Raw genomic sequence first — 17,926 nt, 5'->3', positions numbered from 1 at the left:
TCAGAGTTAAAAGGCTCCTATTATTATTATTATTATTGGAAATGTTTTAGCCTAATGCGATTACCCTTCTTTTTTCCGGCAAAAAAAAACCCGGTTTTTGATGTAGAAAACGTGCGAAGTAAAAGTTGTTTGAAAGTAACTTCGCGTTTCCCTACTTGTAGAGATACAGGCGTCGATGAGGGTTTATTGCCCTACGAAAGCTGCCTTCCTTTATGAAATTTCATATTTAAGGAGTAACAGAAATAAAAGCAGAAAATGTAATGACCCATAGTTGTTCGGTCTTAGTGGTTCAACCCGAAGTGCTGAATATACACACACATACATATATATACGTGTTTCATATTTAAAAGATAAACATGCATTTACGTCTTTCAGGCTGATTTCCCATGAAAAATTATGTCTAAAGTACTGTACGTTTAAAGCATCATGCGGTCTTTTGTTCCCTGCCTTTACGAAGCTTCATTGACACTTATACGTCGTGCGACTGCTGTGAAAGAACTAATTGTATTCTATCTACTTTTTTCCTAAGAGTGCATCTTGAACCTGTAACTGTCTAGGCAATACGCTTATATAAGTTGCAACTTTGTGTTACCAAAGGAGACAACATCTTAACCGACGAAATGTTGGCTTGCTAATGGCAAGCCCGAGCAACGTTCTTACTGTCGGCAGTTTTTTGGTCAGCAAATGACGTTAAACGTTAAAAAGTAACTTAGCAGCGTTTCCGGTATTGCATAAGCACATGCTACTACGAGATCAGGGAAGAAACGAGAACCGTTTCTCTTAGTAAGAGTATCAATGACTTACTCCCGTTTGAAATAGTTCGTAAGTCTCAAGCTGGTTAAATCTAATTGTGATATAAGTATTTACCTATCTTGAAAGAGTCGGTTTATTATTGATTATAGAAGAACGAGCCACTTTTTGACACTTTACATTTAAAACTAGTAGTAGCGTCGAGTGGACGTCCTCCCGTTGCTTACTGCCAGAATGATCTCTGAGAACTGCAACAGAACGCTTTCCGTAAGTCTGAACAAGCCATCTAAATAGTTCACACGTTATTTTTGAAGGATTTTGTTTAGAACTTGGAAAATGGGGTTCTTTTGAGTTTCTCTTTCTATTTCAATTTAGCCTTGTGTTTTTCACTTTTTGCTTATGTTTTGTATCTCTTAACGGTCTTAAAACAGCCAGTTTCCTAAGATTGCTACTAAATCTAAGTAAGACACCAAAAAATGCATTATACAGCCAAGTAATGTTTCGTCGCTAAAATACATTGTTGGCAATTAGTGTATGACTTAAAAATTGAAGTGAAAAACGTTGATATTAAACAAAAACAGAATCACTAACAAGTTATAAAATAACCTTTATCTATAACAATGATAATACCTTAACTTACCGCGCGGTAAGACAGAGGTCGGTTAGAGAACTCTAACATAAACATCAAATGCGCAATCGTGTTGGCTACGTGCGATTTGGCTATTAAGTGGTTACAATGCAACAGCCATTTAATCACAAATCACTCCCGCCTGGGAGAGACAACCCTTTCTAGGTTAAATTCCCATAAAATCTTTTTTGCACTCACTTCTATTGCGGAGTGAGGATCACTGTGCCATCTTCTACTGGTGATGAACTCGCCTCTATACGCGTGCTATCTGCAATTATTTTGGGAGCATTCTAAGGCAGATGTGATAACGGTGTTCTTGTGAAACGCGAACTTTCGAGAGCACTCGACGAGCCGGTTGTTTGTCACCTCGTCAATGAAGCCCTGTCAATCATTCAAACGTCAAAGATCATTCAAAACGTTGAGTATTATGTAAACTCATCCGTTTCATGATTATATATCCTAATTAACTGATAAAATGAAAGGTTGGCTTTAACTAAAGTTGATTTCTTTTACTTATGCTGCTTGCTTATGATCAGTAAGTCGTAGTTGTTAAATACACAGTGGCTTAATAGTCCTTATGCTTTGACTCATTTTTAGGCATAATGTCTATAAGGCAGACTAAAATACATCGTTTCCAAAGTTTTCAAGCGCGTACTTGTGAGCTCGCACTACTAGGTTTGCTTCGTAAACGATAGCTTATTAATGTCGGTGGACATTTTCCTGAAACTGGAAAGGATATGCAAACGCCTAAGCTATATCGGGTAATATTTTTTATTCGTTGCGTTCTCTAAGATAGTATATTAGTCATTGCTCCGATCATCTTTGCTTCCTACATTATACAATCACCAGCACGTGGCGCCAGAGTTTCAAAAGCTTACGAACGACATATTCATATTAATACCTTGTTCTAGACAGCATGAACTTGTCAGAATATCTCCATTTACCCTGGACTGCTAGCAAAAGGTCTATATAAAAAAACAGACTCTACGAACCGCATCTAGTCCTCGATTGAGCCATCGACATGGCCCTATAGACCATTTTTATGTATTTTTGCATGTCCGTATGTATCCTGTTAGTGTCTCTGAGAAAACGAAGAACTCCATCCTCACCTTCTTCTATTGAGCCCCGGGGCTATACAAAGATACGTTTATCTCCCATAATTTCCGTGTTTTAGTACTGTTTAATTACGTTATAATAGTAAGTGTTGTATACGCTATTAGATATATTCGCTCCCATTTCTGTACTACGTTTACTGTTGGCGAACTCTATTTGGGGTTGCCGTGGCTAGCACCAAAGTAGGAAAGATATAGGGAGTTTAATTCTGGCTGGAAAGTTTGTTATCTACATAGCACGTTGCCGTTTTCATAGAATTGTAGACGTCTGCAGTCGTTCGTGGATAAGTAGTAGACGGTGGCCCAAGGCCGGCTAGAATGCTCATAAGCGTAGTCGGCGGGGTGCACCGCTCTCACTGCTTCGTTCGTACTGTTAGCGCGTTTCCCTTTCTCTCGTTTGGCTTATTCAAACCTCCTTTCCCCTAGATTCGCTCACCCACACAGGCTCACATGCCCAGAGACAAACATACAGACACTCAAGCAGACCTTCAACAAGACAGCCGCAGGCATCAAGCAAAAGCCCGCCACAACCCTTAGGCTAACGGAGACCGAGGCAGCGAACCAGCGAAGGCTCCAAAAAAAGGAGAGGAATACGAACGTTCGAGAGGACCAAGGCAATGTAGGTTTCGGCTATCCGTTCAGATCGACACGCAGTTACCTGAACAACACGGTCGAACCAGCAACAACAACTAACTGAAGAAGTAACTGAGGCTGAGTAGATCTACCTCAGCGAGTCGACTTGACCGGCGATTTGGCCACGGATTCGGCGCTTTCAATTGACTCAGACGCGTCTTGTAAACAGAAGCATGCGAAAATGATGAGGATAACGGAAGATGAGTGTGACACATGCGGACACGCTGGCTGAGCAACGGTGAAAAAAGACCGACTGTCGTAAAGGATAGAGATTGCGACATCCCGTTTGGTCAGTAGCCGGACGTCCAACATGTTGTATTGGTGTGTCGTGCGATCAATGCAGTAGGCGTTTATAGTGGTTGAATTTCACGGTCCAAGACTTTGTGGTAACAATCAGATGAGTTCGATCTAGGATAAAAAAAAAAAGATTTCAACGAAGGATAAGCGTCGAGTTTGATAACTAGTCAGTTTTCTCCGTTGAGACAGAAAATAGAAAACTTTCGAAGCAAGTGTGGCTGTCAATAGTAGTAACAACAAAACAAACGGCAACAAACTGTACCGAGCTCGAGGAATGACGCTAAGCAAGGCGCTATAGAACTGTATAAAATCTCTGTATAGTATAAATCTGTATATTATATAGTATGTAAAGAACTACTGCGGTGTTCAAATTGAAGGCTAAAAGTCCAACACTGACCGGTTCATTGAACCGCTTTTCCCGTAATGCTCTGTTTGATATGATGTGCAGCGTGGGAACGACGTGACTGGCCTTGCGTGTGACAGGGATGAGAAGTCCCCATACGACCAAGGTGGCGCCACAGTCTACTTGGTATAGACCGTACCGTTAAAGCAAGCGTATGAACCTGAATGAAATCAACCTCATTACGAACTCCAATTTCGGCGGGAATGTCGCCATCTGAAGATTAAGTTGTAGTGAAAAAAAAAAAAGAAGGCTGTACATCACAAAAGGCAAAATATTTATTGGACTAGTTGAGCAGTCTAGGGGCTCAGTAATATCAGAGGGGCAAAAAGCAAGCACACTCTAATAGCTTTTACTCGACACAGTTCTTAAGGCGTGTTATTAGAAAGAACTGCCACTGTACTTAGTAACCTGTACAGAAGGAAAAATACTTCTCATAGATTACTCTATGTTTATATTCCTAGGGCGACATCTCGAGAACCTGCTGATCGATTTGATTCAGGCGAATATTTTCAACAGCATCCGTGAGTTGTCGGTCAGCCAATCTGTCCTATTAAACTCGCATTCTACTCAACCTCGAAGGTGTATCCTTCCGCAAAGTTCGGGACATCGTTTCGCACCAGTGCGTTACTCGTATCTGGGAAATACGTGATACGGGCCATCACGCTGTCGGTTTGTTTCAGTAACATTTGTTAGCTAAAAGAACGTTATTGTCGTAAAACATTGCCTCTACGGGTTGACTACTGACTTTTTTGTGCTGTCTCGTAGATCGACTGATTGGACTATATGGAAACAAAACTGTATTTATTACAGCTGCAACGATAGTCTGTGTTGCTGCTATCATTGCATTTCGTTTGTGTGTAACTTCAACCATAATAGGCTCTGCATGTGCCGCGTTTGATCGTTCAGGCAACTTGTGTCTGCCAGAAGAAGAGTTCATATAGCTATTGTGGTTGCTTGATCAGTCGTGTCTTTCTGGCACGTTGTGCGGGCGAAAAAACCGAGTACTGGCTGCGGCTGTCAACGTGATAATTGAGACGGACGCACAGTGACACGCCCGGCGTGCGCAGACACAGAAGAGGGGTACTATCCAGCATAAAGAGGTAACGGAGGAAAGAAGAACCTTGGTAGCTAGTTTGTGAAAACAAGCGGAACTCTCCCTCTTTTACCGGGTCCGCAGCAACGTCAGCGTCATGACAGGAGGATGGGATTCAGTGTCTACAGGCATAGGGAAAGCAGTTCAGCACCTTAACGTTTGAAATCCACCAGAAACGAAAGCTTACGAATTGAGGTTGAAACTAACACCGACACGGGAGCGCGGAAAGACGAGAAGGTCTTTAATCGAGCGCCTACGACACTCGTATCGTAGAGCTCGGCCTATTGAGCGCCCGTGCGAAAACTCTGCCGTTATAACATCAAAGGTCTTTATGGATAGTAAACGGCAACTGAGAACAGGACGGGACGGAGGAAGCCTTCAATTGCAATTATTTTGTATTGGGATAGCTGCAACGCTAATCTGCAATTCTACAGGTAGGTCGCCAGCTAATAAACGGTAGCTGAGAGAGCATAGGCCGTAAATCGATGGATAATCCTTGCCCTACGCTATACTTGGTCATTTATTCAAAGACAAAAACAGACAAAGAGAATTCCTCGTCGCCACTATTAAATATAACAGCTAATATTTATTTTAAAACACGACAAAGCAACGAAATTTGTTTAAACATTAAACATTTACTTAATGTTGCCTTTTAGTAAGCTAGGTAAGATAAACATCGCTAGAGCACCAGTTTCTAGAGAAGCATTTTAGAAAAGTTATAGCAATATCTGTATACAACAAGAAACATCATCTGCGTACGAGCTAGATCCTTAACGCCGAAGATGGCCTAAAATGACGGCAGCCTGTGCATCTTCTTGCTCACATTTATGTGCATATTTGAAAGACTCGCATCACAGCGGAAATGCGTAGAGAAGCATAAATCTATATGTATCGACAAACTGGATCATCATGCACCGGCCTGAGACAATGTTGCAGGCATTTCCTCTACATTCTGCGAAGGAATAGGTAATTTGATTGGAACTTAACGGATGTGCTCGTCATAGTAAACATTTGTCCGCTTTTCTTGCTGTTCACGTAGTTTTCCAGAAGAAGCTACTTGTCCATATCTCACAAGTGAAAAGTTAGTTCTGTTAGTTACACACACGATAATAGGAAACAATCTAATAGAAAAAAAAATATATATAGCCAATTTTTCATGTGGTATGTTCAATGGGTTGTATTTATACCTATTGTCTAGGCAGAGTTAATATTTGCTACAGAAACATTATTTGTTTTACCTCGTTTGCAAAAGATCCTGTCTGTGCATTTGCAAACAAAAACTTCGACGAAGGTTTTACTCAGCGATATAGCGTGTCGCTTAAATGATAACTTCGTATCATAGTTTTTTGGCGGTCGTAAGACCGAATAAGAGCGAGAGCATCTGACTTATGTTCATCTATTATGCCTGAGGCATCATCGGTTGTGTTATCATACAGGCTTTGGCCTTTCCTCTATATTAAACGAAATAACTTATTGGCCTGTTTACATATAAAATACCTAATATAGCCGTTTTAAAGGTTATCTATACTCTTGTAACTACGTTGTTATAAAAAAGTCACGTGAGGAATTCTAGTCGAAGCTGTAAAGCAATGTATTTATAGGGGTTCTCGAAGATTTACGTTTGTCAATTAAGAACTCCCCCATGGTATTTACCCTGTTACTTACATGCACGTCTTTGGCGACGGATTGCTTTACGAGTAGTTTGGCTTGACTAACTAATTGGGAAGACGGTTAGCGTCTAACTAGACGTACTAGATTGTAATATAGAACCCTTCTGCACCTACCTTTACCTTGGGATTACAACAAAAGACATTAACCCGTAGACTCTATCGCTTTTCATCTCAAGTAGCAAATTATTTTTTTTTCAGTAGGTCTAACTGCACTTGAAGGCTTCGGATTTTAAACATTCGCCTAGAGTGGGCGCAAAAACTCGTCGGAATTCTATTCATAAGTTACAATTAAGTGTAGCATTATGACTCATCTAATTATAGACACTTTTTGATTAGAGCTCACTGGGTTTATTGAAGCGGGAACCCACACGGGCCATTCTGAGACGATCGGTGACAACTTCTAATCTAGCTAGAGGTGTCGCGTTAAGACAGCCAAAAGCCCGAAATAAAAGTGTTTGTATACTGCATATGGTTCAGATGGAGCTATGCAATTTTCCTCATACGACATTTCTACAAAGTAAATCTATCGGTTTAATTTATACTATAACTAGATTTCACTATTGAGTATAGAAAGATAGTTTTGTTTATTAGTATGCGATCGCTTCGATTTTTCAGCAGCGATTCTACTCCAATCGATACTAAGAAGGCAACGAGCATTGTAGGGATCTAAATTAATGGCGTTTTCATTTTGATCTGTTAGTGACTATTACGTACACTACCACAGCTTAGGTAACCCATAATTATAATCAAGTGTAACTATCTGGTCGCTTTTACTTTGCAGTATGTAGACACAATATGCATGGCAAAACAGTATTTAGCCCGCAAAAGAGCCAAGCATCTTCGTTATAACACTGAGCACATGTTCCGGTCGTGCCTCTACGACTGGCCGACCATCGGCCTTCGACCGAGTCAATGCACATTTCGTTAGCCTCAGCGCTAACTTCAGCACATCTGCACAATTGCTTCTCTGTTGTCATCAAGTTGACTGGCGTTGAGATGCTGTGATGGGTTTAGGCGAACCGCGTCCATCTTTAACTCCTGGGTTCCACCGATCAGCGGCCCACAGCTGTAAGCACCTGTCTGTGTTTAACTGTATCACTTCGATACGATTATGGAGGAACGATAACTAAGCTGATTGCAGAATTGGAGATTCAGTGGTATCGCCGTACGGTGCGCTTGAGAACGTTCAACAGCCAACTGCTGAGTGACAGTTTACAAGCTGTTCTAAGAATGGACGTAGCACTTGAGCACCTCTGAATCTGCTTATCTTACCAATTGTTTATTTGTTGATAAAGTTTGTTTTGCAGTTTTGATTCTCTCAAAACACGAGCGAGATGTTCTAAGAAATTTAAAAGCGTGACGGCACTAGGCAAGCATAATTTGTGCAGGCAGGACATATCATTGGTCCTTATTGTTAGAGCGTATTTCCGTTTTCAACGGGAAAATGTAAAGCCAATCCGTATGACCAGTATCTTATTGTTGTAGTATTAGAACGCACATAGAATATGGCAATATATTTCAACTATTGGGGTCTTATACTTAAACTAATGCACTTAGCAAGAAAAAGCAGAGCATTTATTTTGCAGGGTTCAAACGAATATCCAGGACGATAAAAGGGCTTAAGCAAAGTATACTACAAGCAAAACGAGCAAACAAGTCTTGCGCGGCCTGCCAGCTGTAGCGCCCCCACTAATCTTCAATAAGCTTTTGTAGGCATTCATTGTTAATGGAGTGCGTTATTATCGACGAGGCAAGCCAGCCGGATATCAAAGCATGCGCTACACACAGGCCTGCTGCATATAACTGAATTCATAGCTTGTTCTGTTGTGAAAAGGGACAGGTCGAATTCGCTGCTGTCATAGGAAGTAGGATATGTATTATCGGTCATTTTCAAATCAGACATTCGCGCGCGAACAAATCTCATAAACACTTTTATTGAGACAAGCTGAAGCGCCTCGGATAACAGTACAACAAACGTTTAAAGAACAATGTCAAGTTTTGTGTTCTTAAATTTGTCTCATTTTTCACCACCACCGCCGCTTATCTTCTTTTATCGGCGCTTCATCAGGAAAGATTACGTTTGAATAATGTTAATTTGTTAGTTTGATAAGGCATCGTTTTGAGTGCAACATGCACACAGTATTGTATTCGCCAGTCTACCATTATCAACAAATAAACATATTTCACAAACGTAAAACAGCAGATTTTCGATTCCAGCTTAGATGACGTGCACCTTTCTTTTCCACTAAAAATAATATGTTCAATAGCATAGGAAAACGTTATAAATCCTTTGATGCCTTTAGTTACCTACTGTGTATCTCTCTTCCTCATTGTACTATTCCTTAGCCTAAGAGTTTTAAGCACAGTGGCGGCCTCTGTCCAGGTCCGACAGTGCTCTAGATTTAATTCCAGATCGAGGCGCAACGATACGTGGTGCAGCATTTAGTTGATGAAGATTCCACAGTACCAGATGAATACTTCACCTATGAAGCCTAATTTGCATAATGAGTTAGTTTTCAGCTTCCTGAAAAAACAAAAGCAAAAGGTCCCATTTATGTCCTAAGCGCACAATGGTGATCCGTATAAGGTAATATATGTGCTATCCATCTACCTAGTTTACTCTCGATGGATAGAGTAAATATGGACTGGGCCTGTTAACAGGCGCCGCATCCTGCAAATCCTGTATACAGCGCGTAGTCACAGTTCAGACATGAACTGCGGTTCGAGGTTGCTGTGACAATATTTACATTGAATGAGGATGATGACCGGTAGTAATTTTCTAACCGCATTTCAGGGGGTCGCGAAATGAACCTTATCAGTCCATCCCGTGGTTCTAAAACCAATGTGAGCGCATTTTCCACCCCCAGCCTTTACCTATGAACTCATGAGGGCTTTATATATGCATCGGATGTATAATGTCAGCTGGTGCATTGCATCCGGTGCATCGAGAAGAGCAAATGGGTCGTTTAACATCTCGAAATAGTTGTCTCACAGCACGAGGGAGAGATACGACGAAAGTTTAGAGTGTTCGGAGCGCTACTTTTCGACGCCAGTGTCACAATACTGCTGCTAAGCGTTTGCTTAGCGAGCTGGGCTCGACGGCTTTTTACCTTTGTTGAGCGAGGACGTGTGACCCATCATCTTCTCAGACCGCTCTGCAGTTTACGCGCACTTTACTATATGCACATGACTAGACGCCCGGGGTAAAGCAAAGGGGCAAATTACACATTGCGGAGAAGCACGGATAGGAGAAATGAATTCGGCTTTGGCTAGAACTTAAGGGTCAACGTTTGAGGGTGTGCTATAAATAGCAGATGAAAAATGAAGTAAATAACTATCTGATTTGCGTGGCCCAAAAGTAGTCTGTCACTGCTGAGAAAACAGAGGGAATCTAAATCGTCTAGGTAGTAACTATGGGCATCTCTGTTCTGATGAATGAGTCACTTGTTCAAATTTACACTTATATAATTTGCGTTTAGATAAATAAACTACAGTACCCTGTGCTGTAATAAGCTAGCGTTGCGCTCCCAAGCGGTCCTAGTCGATGCTTGTACGTTAATCCCAAAAAAACTTACTAGATTCGAATACTGCTGGTCGCATCGGACGTGTTAGTGCATGTAAACCATGGCGGAAATATTCATGGTCCTTCTGCAAAAATACGCAAAGGACGTATGATGGAAGTAGAAGTCGCTCAAACGTGCAGCGACGCGTCTGCAGTCATTTCCCTCACCACTCAGACCTTAAGGCAGTGACCTCTTGCGACTATGGGTAGCTCTTGCGGCTTTTTAGCCTTCAAAGTCTGTCCGCCTCTAAGCACCCTACGAATCGTAGCTAAAGGCAACAACTAGCTGTAAAACAAAATATCATATGATTGTAGGTGTTAATGGAGTGTGTGGGCGTACACACATTGAATACAAACGGATACTGTAACCCTGCGTATGCGTTTGATGGCGCTTTTCAAAGGTATGACTGACGCGTTAATTAAAAGGACCATTACTAATCAGATTATCCAAACATGCATATATTTTAGCAGATAAAACCCCTTGCATAACATCATGTGACGCTGCGCGGATACGCATAGATATTTTCTGAAATCGAGCTTTAATGATGGAAAACACACCTCAGCGGCCGAAAACAGATTACGTTGCTCTATAAACACACGGATCTTAAAGATCATTTACGCCGCTAAGTTTGCCCCTATTTACCCGTTTTGAAGAGAAATATTTGCATGTCCGAGAATACAATGTTGCGTTTTGTTATCTAATCGATTATCGTTATGATTATTCTGAAATTATACGAATACCAGAGTTCCCATTTAGGGGCAGTGTGAGCGATCCTGTCAATCTTTTAAGGCAAGATTATATAAGTCATTAAATAGTATGGTAGGTATAGTACAACCTAAGACTAAGCCTAGCATTTTTTACGCGTATTAAATATGTAAATCCAGTTCGCATCCTACAGTGAACCTTGCCTTGTGTAGTAGCGGCCACGATTAATGTTTTACTTCCAAATTTACTATCGATGGCTACCAATAGTTCCTTTTCTTACCATGGTTTAATTAAATTATAATATCATACGACGACCATTATGAATGTTGAGTGATGAGCGCGACATGTGCTGCTAAGCGTCAATGCCCTTTTTTGATTTTTCGCAGCAAGATCCATCGGCGGAAGAATTCTGCATTACCGTACCACACGGGTCCGACATGTATTGTTCGTCCCTACACAATAACTGGGAAGGACTTGTTGAAGCATGGACAGGCTTGAAAGTTATTTGCGAGAGGAAGTCCTGCGGTTTTAAGAGATTGAACTTGAGTTTTGTGGTACGACAAATTTTAGGTGCGAGGCGACCAATACATCCGTGCATGCAAATGGACTGCTAAAAGCGGGCGTGAAATGTCCACAGAATATTGTACCCTAGGGTTGCACTGTCATCTACTCTGTCAGTCGATTTAAGCAGGTTTCAAAGGTCACAAAAGCAGAGCTTGAAATGTGGTCCCGATTCGCTTACTAAAAACAATTAGAACCCGAAACACATGTATTTTTGCGACCGCGCGAAGCTATCACTGACTGATATCATATTCATGTTTATATACTTAATTCATATGCATCTTCCATGCCCTATTTTATTTCGCACAATGAGTTCTACTTGAGTTTCTTAATTCGCAATTCCCTGCAAATGCTAATGATCATACTACTTTACCTTTCTCTTCTGTGACGCCGTCGTTTTCGATGTTACATTTTGCACATCAAAATTTCGGTTTCACCTTCGCGACCCACAACGTTGCCACCCTCTGTCATTGCTCTCCTACCCCATCACAACGCAATACTACTAGCAACACCTGTTTGAGCTTACCAATAATTTGATGTTTCACTGCAGCAGCAGTAGTAACTGCAAGTTTCGTAGCAGTTTCAGACTGAACACATCTAGAAGTTAGGGGAGAAGGAAGGAGGACAGCTCAGTCGTGTACTCAGCCGATCCACCCTATGCAATAACTTTATCGGGATGAGTGTTCTGCTGCTACGATTTCCACTTCAATACATTTACCAGCCGAAACGATACACAGAGGTCGGTGGATGAAGGAGACCTCGTCGAGTTCAGCCTCGGTTCCACAGGCATCACCGCATCTCAGTCCCAACAGAGCAGTCTGCGGTCTTGATGTCGTCGAAAGGTGAAATCGTCCAAATAAACAGAAGAATATGTACTAACCACATTCAGTGCTCGGATAGTATATTGTCTAACCAAGTTTGACACGGCGAAGCGTGTCGAGTATTTAGTGCCACCGATGCGCTAACAGTTATGGTGGTATGCACGGTTAAGGAGGTGGCTGAGACAGAAAAGGCTTGTTGGTTATTTGCACTCTGTTCTTGCTAATACTACCGCTTCAATTATTTGTGTACCAGCATCGTAGCTAATATCACAGCTGCTGAAGCTGGACTGGCGGGAAATGATTCCGTTGCCTATTAAAGTTGCCGGAGCGGACGAATTCTGTTATTTTAGAACGTTTACCCTTGTCGGTTCCCTATCTCTGGAGTTTTACATCCAGTATCGCCGTTAGGCACTCCATCAGACGGGCTCTTGTCGGCCCAAGATAATTGTGTCGCTGCTAGTTCTAGGCTTAGTATTTTGAGCATACGAATCGAAACACCGTGGACAGTCTTTAATTGAGTGCCATTTATCGCCCAGTGATCATTTCATTAACTTCGTGCTAAACCGTATTGTTGGTAGGATGCAGCTAAATATATCCAACATCGCCATCTGATTAAGTAATGGAGGTATCTTTGGAATGTACTCTTTTACTAGTAACACACGCCCGCGCCTGATCCAGTGATTAAGTCCACATTAACAAAATAGGGTGAATCAAACTTTATGATAAGAAAGTAACTTCTGCATGTGGAAAATTACGTATACGACACTTTCAGATAAATCGTGTATGCGATCGATTTGTCTTTTTAGCCTATTGTTGCGAAGCGTGTTGCTTTTGTTGATCCTTACGGGTGTTTTAGGCGAACTTAAAAACAATACACTTTAGAATATCGCAATTCTTGGAAGAGTTTTTAGTAAGGAGACCTTTGCGCAGGGCAGTTGAGGCTAACATTAGGCTTCAATGTTTAGCATGGCCTACGTCTGCCTTCAATGCTTTTGTTGTTATAGTTTGCATAGCTAGGCCTCGGGTTGAAGATGGCTAGAAAGTCCGGCAATTACACAACTTGCGGATATAGAGAAAGTGACTTATAAAGAATAATCTTGCGTAAATTATGCGTTGGCTGAAACAACAAGCATTCTAACTTTGAATAAGCAGACTACAATGTGTGGTAGTTTAGTAAAAAAGACGATGTCTGCTGATGTACAACGTACGCTACAGTCTAATCTAGGAACCGAGTTTCTTGCACTCATTTACCTTGACAACGTTTGGAAATTATATTATTGTTAGCAGTTGTTTGGGGTATACCTCTAGCGAAGAACTAGTTATATGAAACGTAAGCAGGCCGTAAATATAACCGTAAACTCCATATGGTTGGCTGGCTGGCTGTACAGTTCAATTTAACTGTAGCTCTTGCCCGATCTGTCAGAATCTATGGATTAGAAGAACCACGGAAATAGCTAGCCAATTTCTCACAAGCCATCTACAATGGCAAAAAAGCAAACTACCAATAAGGGTAATTAAGATTCTTCTTTTTGTCAAGGCTAAATTTTCCTATGAATCTCTAAGCTGAACGCATTTTGCAATATTCGAGTGTAGCATTGCCTGATTCGTCACGTTTATCTTTTAGGTAATCGCCGATTTCTGTGGTGTTCCTCTAATACGGGCATTTTTCCCTTTGCCTGTACATCAGTGAGTTCTACTATGCGATTCTGAACCTGACCTTTTTAAGGATCTGTACCTTTCTCTCTTTACTGCATTACTAATACCACCCGTGTCCGTCACGATTGGCCTGATTTGGTAATATAAAAATTCGTTCTCTGCTGAGAAGAAATAATCATATGAGCGGCACATCCACCTGCCCTTTGGCGGCTTTTTTCGACAGAAGTAAGTAGCGGTGCAGCAATTTTACTGTTAAGCATAGTTGTCTACGTCTAGGTGCCTACCCACTGGGCCTCTCTATAGCCAGAGTCTTTCAGGCTCCTTTATACATACCTGTAAGTGGCACCCCCTTTTTAGACAACTTGTGAAACTATGTCGCCCAAAAGGAGATTGTTTCAAAATTGACGTAAATTACCTTTAAGCTAGAAGTAAAATTATAGCTGGAACAGGAGTATCGTTAATTCAGATAAGTATACTACAACAAATTTTGCTCAATGGGCCGTATAGAATTGAAGAAAAATCAGTCTCTTTTTTGATGTGTATTCGATAAGAAAAGCAAAATTATTAAAAGCGTAAATTTCTTTTAAATTCGACAATCTACATGTAAGTTTTGCGTTCGGCCTAAATTACATTATTAAGGTGTACTCTTCAGTATTGTAAGTATTCCGTTTTATTTTTGAAACCATTGATACTAAATAGAGTCTTCCGTGTTACGCTTTGAGGTCGGGTTAGGATATTCGAAACTAACTTACATATTTAGTTGAATAGTATATATGGTACTGTAGAGGCAAACGGTGAATAATAGCTTCTCTGAATAAGAGGTTGGTACTAGGCAATCGAGTGGCGGGCTATACAATTAAGAATTTAACTTTTCCACCTTTGGAATGAACACATAAGCAATAGTAGAATGCTCGATCAAACGCGAAACTAAGCCCTGTTGTTTTGTTTATTTCGGTGTATCTTAATTGGCCCGTTCTCTTAACATATAAACGGATGCTGATCCCACGAACTCGATTTTACACGTGTCGCCTGACAGAACTTGCCGTGTAAACAAAAATATGCGAACCACAAGTCGAAAATCGGCTGCATTATATTAAGCACCAAAGTTATCATCTGTATACGATGGTGTACACTCGTATGTAGCAGATAAAGGTAGGTAATCTGTAAGAGACCTCTTGGACGCAGGAAGACCATTGTACTGCTTCCAAAACAACCTTCCATAGATTTTTCACAAATTCAAGTTAGGTAGCTGATTTCGATAAAAATACAAAGCGACGAAGCGGCATACCCATTTTTTCAAATATCCCGCCATGTATTTACATGGATTCTACAAAACTATTTCAATAGATAGACTCTACAGTTTCATCATCGACCATTATCACACCTCAAACTTTAGGATTGTGCTCCAAAAATCATTATGTACCTAAACAAATCTAAGTACTAATTAAATGTATAATGCATTGTACACAGTGTACCGTACATAGTCCGAACTGTCACTGCGTCTTGATATGGACAGGGGCAGTTTTAAAGGACGTACCCTTAGCCTTCACCGTTTCATTTTTAATCTCGAAGTGTGGATGTGAGTTACGTTTCGGTTGTCAGCATAGCAGCTTCCGACGCTACGATGCTAATAAAAGCAATTTTTTTTCGCTCGATCGAAATATGGATATTGACTCAACGATATCTGGCTGTACAAACCTGCCCATATGCACTTTTCGAACCTTAGTAATGGAACAGCTGTGCTCGTGGCTATGCTTCCTGGGCTAGCTCCAAGATAACAAACTAATATTCTGAATGATGAAACAGTTTTAGTGCAATTTCCTGTTCCTTCTAGTTAAATACTAAGTCGTTACTTTAATTGGTTCGCTGATCCCGGTCGACGCACAGTTTACTTTAAATTCCTGCATAAATAATTAGGCCAATTAGGCCAACTAAAATTCGCTAATTTTTCCGGCCGGCCGAATTATTTATGCAATAAGCCTTGACAATTATGGCGTATTTTCGAAAGTAAGTTAGTTTCCAGCTGATTGTTGTGCAGTGGAAGAGGTTAACATGGAGTTTTGCGTAATTGGAAACTGGGAAATCGAAAGGCTGATTGTAGCTCGTTCACCACTTCCTGAGGTTTGTTGAGGTGTGCTTATGACGTTCACGGCTGGTCGATAAAACGGGCTCACTGAGCGCACGTAATCATAGCTACGGCATTGTTCAATCGCGTCTTCATTACACTACCCTCACTAGCTAAAATCAGCACTGCTACGCACAAGTGACATGGGTTGGTATGGAAGACTACTGCTATATTTCTTTACCGCAAAGTAACAAATCGTAGGAACTGAGCGACTTTTGAGTACACCCCGCTTCGAGCCAAACACTTTTGCAGTAGACACTTACTACAGTAGTGTACAGGTAGCAGGGAGCGTAGCCGATCATATGATTATTTGAGCCTATAAATCGATACGGAGAAGGGTCTCCATTGGTAACTTACCGATATTCCGTAAAAGAAAAGGGCGAAGAAGCACGCCATACTGTCTATCTGATATATTCCATATATATATACACACCTTAAATGCGCGTTTTTCTGTGAACTGTATTGGCGCTTTGTGTGCACTATCTTCTATAAAAGTGGTAAATTATTACGTCGCGATAGGCCACACTCCGCGAAACAACCACTGGGCGGGTAAGTGTTACGTATTTGCCCGTGGAGTACTGGCAAAAGGAAAAATGTCATAGCCACCCTAAAATCGTCTTCACCTTTGGCGATCATAACCATATTTGGCCCTGTTTTTGTACGGTAACAAAACGAAAATTGGAACTGGTCGTAACTCCACCACACGAGGCGATACAACGTTAATTCACTATTAATGCGAACACAATGGCTTTCCAATAGTCATGCTAATGTTCGTACTCAAGGTGTACGTGTCCGATTAGTATTTTCTTATCAAACGGTGGTCAAAAGCCGAAAATAAGCGGTCAGAAACCGAGTCAAAGTATACGCTGCGACAGTAGATTTCATTATGTACCAGTAAAAAAAGTCACTGTACTATAAACTCGGCATTTTCAGTCGAGTAACTGCTCTTCAATTGATAATTACAATACAAATTTGACATAGAGCCATACCGCTGCTATCGTTATGACCGTCTGTACAGGTTCTAAAATCGACAGTACTTTTCGACACTGGGTATTTTAATAGGTACAATTGGTCCAGCCAGCGCTGTTATTGTTCCACCTATTTTTTCAAGTTCATTGATTTTCGAACTGGCATGCTACTTCCTGTCACGCAATTTTCATAATGTTCCACCGCAGAGAGATGCTTCGCGCAACATTTCGCTTGGCCACTTTTACACCGACTTTTGCCCGTACTTCAGCAACGCTCCTGAATGTTTTGCACGAAGTTGTTTTTGTAGACGCGGCGAAGATAAAAACGCGAGAACCTCATCATGTTGGGGCTGTCATTCTAGCGAGGCATCAATATGGCTTTTGATCTCTAACGAACTATATTAGTCCCAAAAAGCGCAAAGGAATGGTTTTCAGCTCTTGTTAAACTTCTACCTTTTAAAGGGAAACACAAATATTTGGTCTCGGCAAGTGGGCCTTGGCCTCTTTCATAGGCATTTTATCCATTACGACTGAGCTGCAAGCGAGACAAGGATAACATTGTCAAAACTAGCTCTCAATCATCATTTACTTTTATGTCAGTTACAGAAGGAAATTCACTAGGTCACACGGGTACGACGGTAGACCATAATCATTTTTATTTTTCGGGCGTGCCGTAGCTGACATGCAGGCGCATCTATGTATTATTATTATTATATATGTTTCGAGCTGCAGGTGAGCAAGTCTAGTGGTTTTAACCCGATGCACTCGGGATGCATAAAATACTAGCCATAAGTAAACAAAAAAGGGTGATTTAGTCATTCGGTGCTTGAATCATGAGCTTTTTCGCATCTCGTCATCTTTACATGTGCATAGATGGAAGCGACTAGCGTACCTTTTGACGATTTTAGTCTACGCGAAATCTATGTTACAGATACCCAAAG

At 41.1% G+C, this 17,926-nt stretch overlaps 1 protein-coding gene across 7 annotated transcripts in view; it reads left to right on the top strand.

Moving 5' to 3' along the window:
- Positions 1 to 1,577: 1,577 nt before the first annotated feature.
- The window catches only part of LOC111264427 (uncharacterized), a 49,089-nt gene continuing 32,740 nt past the window's right edge, over positions 1,578 to 17,926 (top strand). For 4 of the 7 annotated variants that reach the window (XM_022840341.2, XM_022840334.2, XM_022840333.2 and 1 more), the window contains exon 1: positions 2,945 to 5,350. In XM_022840341.2, coding sequence (XP_022696076.1) covers positions 5,248 to 5,350 — 103 coding nt within the window. In that variant the 5' untranslated portion in view covers positions 2,945 to 5,247. Of the gene's footprint in view, positions 1,796 to 2,944; positions 5,351 to 13,860; positions 14,118 to 17,926 lie in introns of those variants that run through there. The other 3 variants (XM_022840339.2, XM_022840336.2, XM_022840340.2) reach the window with 3 other exon arrangements.

This window comes from Varroa jacobsoni, unplaced genomic scaffold (assembly GCF_002532875.2).
Source record: "Varroa jacobsoni isolate VJ856 unplaced genomic scaffold, vjacob_1.0 scaffold_858, whole genome shotgun sequence".
In the NCBI taxonomy this organism is placed as follows: domain Eukaryota; kingdom Metazoa; phylum Arthropoda; class Arachnida; order Mesostigmata; family Varroidae; genus Varroa; species Varroa jacobsoni.
Note: the sequence above shows the minus strand (reverse complement) of the source record. Positions and strands in the feature narration are given on the sequence as shown.